At 31.1% G+C, this 6,848-nt stretch overlaps 1 protein-coding gene across 1 annotated transcript; it reads left to right on the top strand.

The window, feature by feature from the left end:
- The first annotated feature begins 1,628 nt into the window (after positions 1–1,628).
- Positions 1,629–3,660, top strand: LOC126772656 (histone H2A.V). Its single transcript, XM_050493064.1, has 5 exons — positions 1,629–1,776; positions 1,920–1,997; positions 2,180–2,293; positions 2,762–2,962; positions 3,094–3,660. Exons 1-4 carry the CDS (start codon positions 1,774–1,776, stop codon positions 2,954–2,956), a joined length of 390 nt encoding a protein of 129 aa, XP_050349021.1. The 5' UTR covers positions 1,629–1,773; the 3' UTR covers positions 2,957–2,962; positions 3,094–3,660.
- Positions 3,661–6,848: the final 3,188 nt, after the last annotated feature.

The following is a 6,848-nucleotide window of genomic DNA, read 5'->3' on the forward strand; positions in this document are numbered from 1 at the left end:
TTACCTATATAGTGTTTTATTTACAGAAATTAAATTAAAAAAAAAGTTCTTAGTCCTTATATTTACCGTAGTTAACTACTTGCTTTGTATAAGATTTATTTAGCAGATCTTTTTTTCATTGGAAAACGCTTTACCGTAACACCCTAGCAAACACTGCAAATGAGGCATTCATTGGATAATTCGACGCCCCCAGCCATCTTCAATAGGAGCGAGAGTGAAAGATCATCTAACCATGGACCACTCGACCTGTATACAGAGTATAAGATGGTGCCAGGTACGACCCGATACCTCTGAAGTCGAGTCTCTCGTCAGCTCCCCCACATTTCTATACTACGAATTGCAAAGTTCAACCCGGGTGTCACTCCTCCAGTTTCAAAATCAAAATGATGATGTACTCGTGACTAATTACAGTCTTGGTGGCCATCCTCAAGGGGGACTCTTTTTAATGTAAGAGTGGGCAAACTGTCAGGAGGCTCACTCGATGGAAAGTGACTACCACCTACCATGGAAACCTGCAACACCGGAGGGCTTGCAGGGTTATTGTAGTGGTTGCAGGGGTAATGCACGCCTACACCTACGCCTACGTACGCGTTTCCCTCACAGGATCATTGGGGTATGTGGGACTCGCTGGTCTCCAATGCGCCGAGTGCGCCTCGGACATCGTAATACCCACTAAAAAACCAACGGTACCCTTTCCGTTTTAATGAGGAGCGCCATTCTTGCGCATGCTACCGTGAAATTATTAACCTACCTTAAGTCCATTTTTTACATACTTAATTATGAAATCAATCAAAATATTATACTTTTCATTTCGATTCTATCAAAATGATCAGTTATTTTAAATGTCCATAATATTGTTGTAAACATTTTGTGACACAACTGTAAGTATACCTACATTTTTAAAAATATCCCGAAGAGCGTCTCAAGCTCCAATATCATAAATAGATTGAGAAACAATATCATAAGTAACAAATTATATTCGGGATAAATTTCCGTTTAGCCCATACCTGTATGACCGATCGATGTGAGTTTTCAAATTCAAATCGAAGAAAAATCGAAAGTCGATTCAATGCGTATTATATGCGTTACACTCTGATTTTAATGATGATATATAATGTCAGATGAAATATATAAAAGTTTCTTATAAAGTACAGTAGTGTTAAGATTCCGAATCACTTTTAACAATCAATTTAAACGCCATATTTAATGAGAGAATTTGATTTTAAGTAAAAAATTAAATTTGAAAACGTTTATATTTGAGGTTTAGTTTTATTTCTGAAATAACTATTAATAAATATTTTGTTCAATGCTTTTACAAAATTATGTCCTTACATTAATACCTACATAAACATTTAATTTCGAATGTTCAATCATGTGGAAATATTTTTTTTAATTTCAGGATGTAAAAATATTTTTATTCAACAAAGTAAACCATCGTAATTCAACACTAACAACTTAAATCGAATACATATTATCGAATACGCTAAATGTAGTAGGCTGTACTATTTTCTATCTTTGCTTTAAGAAGATAGTTTTAATTTTATCCACACCATGGCTTGGCAGCACATTGCAGACCGCCATTTTGTACAATGCTCATTGGTCAGCTGCCATTTAAGAGTGTTGTTTGTTTTTGCGACACTTCCGCTAGTTGGTTGGCCAACCTGACAGTGCATTAAGTGGCGCGGCGCTGCCATCTTTGTCTCGTAGATTTAGCTTGGCGCCTTTCCTGTGTTGGTTGTTCAGTAGTGGTGATAGTGTGTTACACGTTTCAAAATGGTGAGTTTTGCAAGATTTCGTCAAAAATAATTAGTGCTGTGACAATATCAATGTGAATTTCGATGGATAATAGTGTAATGTGTATCCTGGCAAAGTTTCAGCCTCGTACGATTTAAATTAATAGGATTTTTTACAATTTTTAGGCTGGTGGTAAAGCGGGCAAAGATTCGGGCAAAGCTAAGGCAAAAGCTGTCTCACGTTCGGCCAGAGCAGGTTTGCAGGTAAGCTTATTGACTTTTTAAATTTATTTAATGAATTTAGATACAAATTTCATTTATGAAAAGTCATTGTTAAATTATTTCATAAAATTGAATAATACGCATGACCTCTAGTATGGCGGCGACTAGCTTTGTACTAGAAAATAATCAATGAATCGTTGAATACGATTGTATTCATTTTTCAGTTTCCAGTCGGTAGAATTCACAGACATCTCAAAAATAGGACCACTAGCCATGGCCGTGTTGGTGCCACAGCGGCCGTATATTCCGCTGCTATTCTCGAATATCTAACAGCCGAGGTAAGTGACGCCTCGTCAATATGGCGGCTAGCTTGAGTAATTACTGAAAATGTTGGTAATTTCTAGAGGGTATTGCTGTTTTTACTATGATATTAATATTATTTTCGGTTTTACTTTGCTATAAAAATATAATCTATATTTTTATTAATTTACTTTGAAAATAACAGTACAAAAGTTTTTGGCGGGAAATTAAGTAGTTAATGTGTAAACAATAATAACAATTACATACAATATTATTATTTATTTTAATTTGAATATGTTAACATTGCAAAACTACAATTTTCATAATTAAAATGTTACTGTATTTATGTTATCACTTTTTGGCGGGTAAAATAATTATTAATTTCTTAAGTTGCTATGTACCTATGTAAAGATAATTTATATAATTGTAACCCGGTGGATAATTTTAGTAGGCAATGTAGAATTTTTGACCTGATAATAAGATTAACCTTTTTAAAAATAATTTAGGTTTTAGAGTTAGCGGGTAATGCGTCCAAAGATCTCAAAGTCAAACGTATCACACCAAGACATTTACAACTAGCTATCAGAGGAGATGAGGAACTGGACAGTCTGATAAAAGCCACCATTGCAGGAGGAGGTGTTATACCACACATTCACAAATCTCTTATTGGTAAAAAGGGTGGACCTGGAGCACCAGTTTAATTAAAGGTATGGCCTGCAAATATATAATACTTGTTTTCTATAAAATTAAAATTGACAGTTGTTTTGAAAGAATGAATGCTTTTTATGTACAAATTTTCGATAGAGTATAGAGTATAAAAGCTGTACATTTTTTCCAGGCTATTGCATCAACATTCTCACTGCATTTGAACCGGACACAATATCAGCCTGTAAATTCATCAGCCAATCAGTAAACATAGTTTTCTATATAGGTAGTGATGTGGACAGTGGAGTGACTTCATGGAACTGTGGATCCGGACTAAACTTGTAGCTATTAAGTAATAGTAATATTTTAGAAATAAGGAGATTTAAATATGATTGTATTAGAATTAAGATTTATTTTCTTGGTTCAATGATGGGACATCTTTATTTCGCTAGACATTGTGTTCAATTTATTTCAGCAACTACTAAAATTAATTCACTGTTAGCTTTACCACACCAAAGGTGTTGTAGAACTTCCACTAGGAGGCTGCAGTGGTTTAATTTTACCAACTTGACTGTAACTGCAATTGTTTTAGCTGTAAGCTGTCGTAGTATAATTTGCAGCATTTTGTATTTTTTTAAGTGACAAATTGTATTAAGCAATGGTATAATATTGTTCTAATTTGTAATTTGGTATGATTAAACTGTTGTTACAAGTTGTAAGAAATGTATTTTGATCTTTAAAATATATTGCAGAAACTAAATATTTGTTTATTCTCCAAAGTTTCATTTATTTAGAATACATTAACATTTCATGCAGAATGGAATATTAAGAAATGAATGCTTTATTTAGTAAGGATTATTATTACTGTTAAAAATAATGTTGTATTAAACTTGTAATTCTCTATAAATAAAATAACAAATAGTAAGTTTTTTTCTAACTAATTATTTATTTGTTACTATTAATGTCTTAATACCAGACGGAGCGCTTGGGGATACTTTGTCTAAAGTTAAGAAATATATTTACACTATTATTATTCATCGATCAAAATGACTGAAAGATTGTTATGTCTTATTGAAGTAATATCGTTACTAAAATTATCAATATTAAAATTTAGATGTAAATATTTAAACCAGGACAGTTTCCAAGTGCTGTATTAAATTTATTTAAACCAGTTAGGTAATGCAGAAGATTTTGTATAAATATTAAGAATTCATTTCATAGTATCATATATACAAGCACATTTTATGTCATTATAATACAATAATAATAATATTTATCGACTTTGGTTCTGGTTCATCGCTTCTGAAATGTCACAGTTGATCATTACTTAAAACCGGAAATTAAACCGAATAATTATTGGGCAATTTGAGTAGTCAAAATATATGAAAAAAATATTCTAACTAATAACAGTACGTTTATTGAGAGATTGATTAAAAGTTAATAAAAAAAAAATATGACAAATTTGAGCTTGATGTTTTTTGATAATTTCATTTATATTTCTTCGTAAAAAAGACAATGCTATTCTCATACCGACTTTTATATTTAACAATCTTGATCGTTTTTTAGTTATAATGTTGGTTAATGCTGAAAATCCAAATTCACACAAATAAGATGTGGAAAATTGTAATAATATGTTTAAAGCTTTCAAATTTTATGAATTTAAATATCTATTCCTGTTAAAAGGATTTTTCTTTTTAAATCATATTATTTAATAATATTAACATACCTAAAATTTGGCCGCACACTTAAAGAATTTCTCGGCACAGTGGTTGAGAATCACTGATCTAAATCATCGATTACATAGCTTACAAAACCCAGATAAGCTCGATTACTACTTAATGTGACGATAAAGGCTCGATTTTCGTTAATAGATGTCTAGCAGGACAGTACTAAATAGACATTCCAAAGGGAACTAATAATTTAACCATTTATATATAATTTTTAATATTACCTATTCCGAAAACCGAAACAGCCTGTAAATGTCCCACTGCTGGGCTAAAGGCCTCCTCTCCTCATTTTGAGGAGAAGGTTTGGAGCTTATTCCACCACGCTGCTCCAATGCGGGTTGGTGGAATACACATGTGACAGAATTTCAGTGAAATTAGACATGCAGGTTTTCTCACGATGTTTTCCTATTATTACTATTACTATGTATTACCTATACATTAACATAGAATATATATTGAAAATAATGCACATTAAATACATATTAAACTACATTGATAAAAAAAGGTGGAATTAGGATTTATTGTTGAGGTAATCATTCTGTGAACCATAGGTAGTTAACCGGTAAGCAAAACTTGTCAATCCTTAAAAAATATTTAATAAATACAAAAACACTACATTTTAGTTTGATACAATTATGAATAGTTATAAAGTAAGGCTAATCAGATTACACAATATATGTGCATAAGTATAACAATAATTAATCAAAAAAGTGTCTTGCCAATAATTAATTAATTACCTTACCTTTCTGACCACCAACAAAATAGCGGTTTCAAATTAGCGCGCACCTTTTTTTGTTTTTTTAGAAACGCTGTTGTATGGATCGAGGAATCTCCTAACTATATAATATTAAATTAATAATATTAAAGCGAATTAAATATATAAGTAGAACATGTTTGTTTGTGTGCGTGTGTGTGTGAATAGAATGAGATTGTAATTATGGTTTTGCTACATATTCGTCATCTTCGTTTTAATTGTTACAATTTTATTATCTTTTTTTTTAGTTTTATTTTAAATATATCAAATAAATTGTAATAAGCTTTGTTGTAGGTTCGAGTAAGTCGTAAAAGTCTACATAGCATAATATTTGTTTCTTGTGTCAAATGGATTATAAAATCATTTATTTGATTAAGTAAACATTTTAGTTGACATCTTGCTAAGCAGAATTGTTTCGAAAATATTTTGTTGAATTTTTAACAAAAAATAGTGGCCTAACCTAATAAAATCGTCGAAGAGTAAACAACCCAAAAATATCAGTGTCAAAATACTTTTAGACTCGCGGGTTGAAACAAACGATGAAAAAGCCTAAGCCTAAGAGAAATGCTACATAGCAAATTAGTGCTGTTATCCTATAAATTGAATTATATATTTTGCAGTGTCACTTATACCGCAATTTAAAGATGCTAAACGTAATTGCTAGGTAAATAAAAAACATACATATTTCTCAAATAAGCTATACAAGGATATTTTGACGCGTGATCAAAATCTGAATTAATATCAACATCTTGTTGTGTCAAATTTTGACAACAGATATATGATACCATGTGTAATAATTGAACATTGTCAATATAACTTATCGTAATAAAACCTGATATATACTTTGTGGTTTTCTTGATATGGACCATAATTTACATAATTAAATATCATATTTATTAAATTATCTACATTTTTAAGCAACATTTATTATATTCGGTTATTTTGAAAACAGGGACGTTATCGTTATTTTCATCCAATACATCGTGAATAATCGATTGATTTTGAAATTCAAACATTGATGTATTCCCTAAAAATAATGAAATTGTTAACCCTTAAACTAAAACTACTCCCTTTACCCCGCTTTAAATGTCATTGGGTCATAAAATATCTTTGTCGAAGTGCCTATAGCCCCTTTGATTTGGATCCAAAAAACGAGCAAATCAGCGAGGCAAATGACATTTACCAACAAACACTTCTTTCCATCCACCAAGTCACACGCACTTTACGTATATGCGTAATATAATTGCACGTATATACAAATGCATTATATATTTTGTATAATTATGTTAGTAAAATTGTACCCAAATGCATTAAAATTGTAATCGATAAAATGATAAAACACGGCTAATTCCAACCACAAAAGTAAAGACAAATAAACAACATTGACATTGGTTGACGTAATTGATATCATTGGTCGAATAATCTATTATATTCAGTATGGATTCGTGATCAAATGGCGTTTCGAAT

Source organism: Nymphalis io, chromosome 13 (genome assembly GCF_905147045.1).
Source record: "Nymphalis io chromosome 13, ilAglIoxx1.1, whole genome shotgun sequence".
NCBI lineage: Eukaryota > Metazoa > Arthropoda > Insecta > Lepidoptera > Nymphalidae > Nymphalis > Nymphalis io.

Excerpts from the sequence above, each read along its gene's own strand:
- LOC126772656 (XM_050493064.1), top strand. Across the intron at positions 1,998-2,179 it reads CGGCCAGAGCAGGTTTGCAG|TTTCCAGTCGGTAGAATTCA; the intron begins GTAAGCTTATTG and ends TTCATTTTTCAG. Across the intron at positions 2,294-2,761 it reads TCGAATATCTAACAGCCGAG|GTTTTAGAGTTAGCGGGTAA; the intron begins GTAAGTGACGCC and ends AAAATAATTTAG.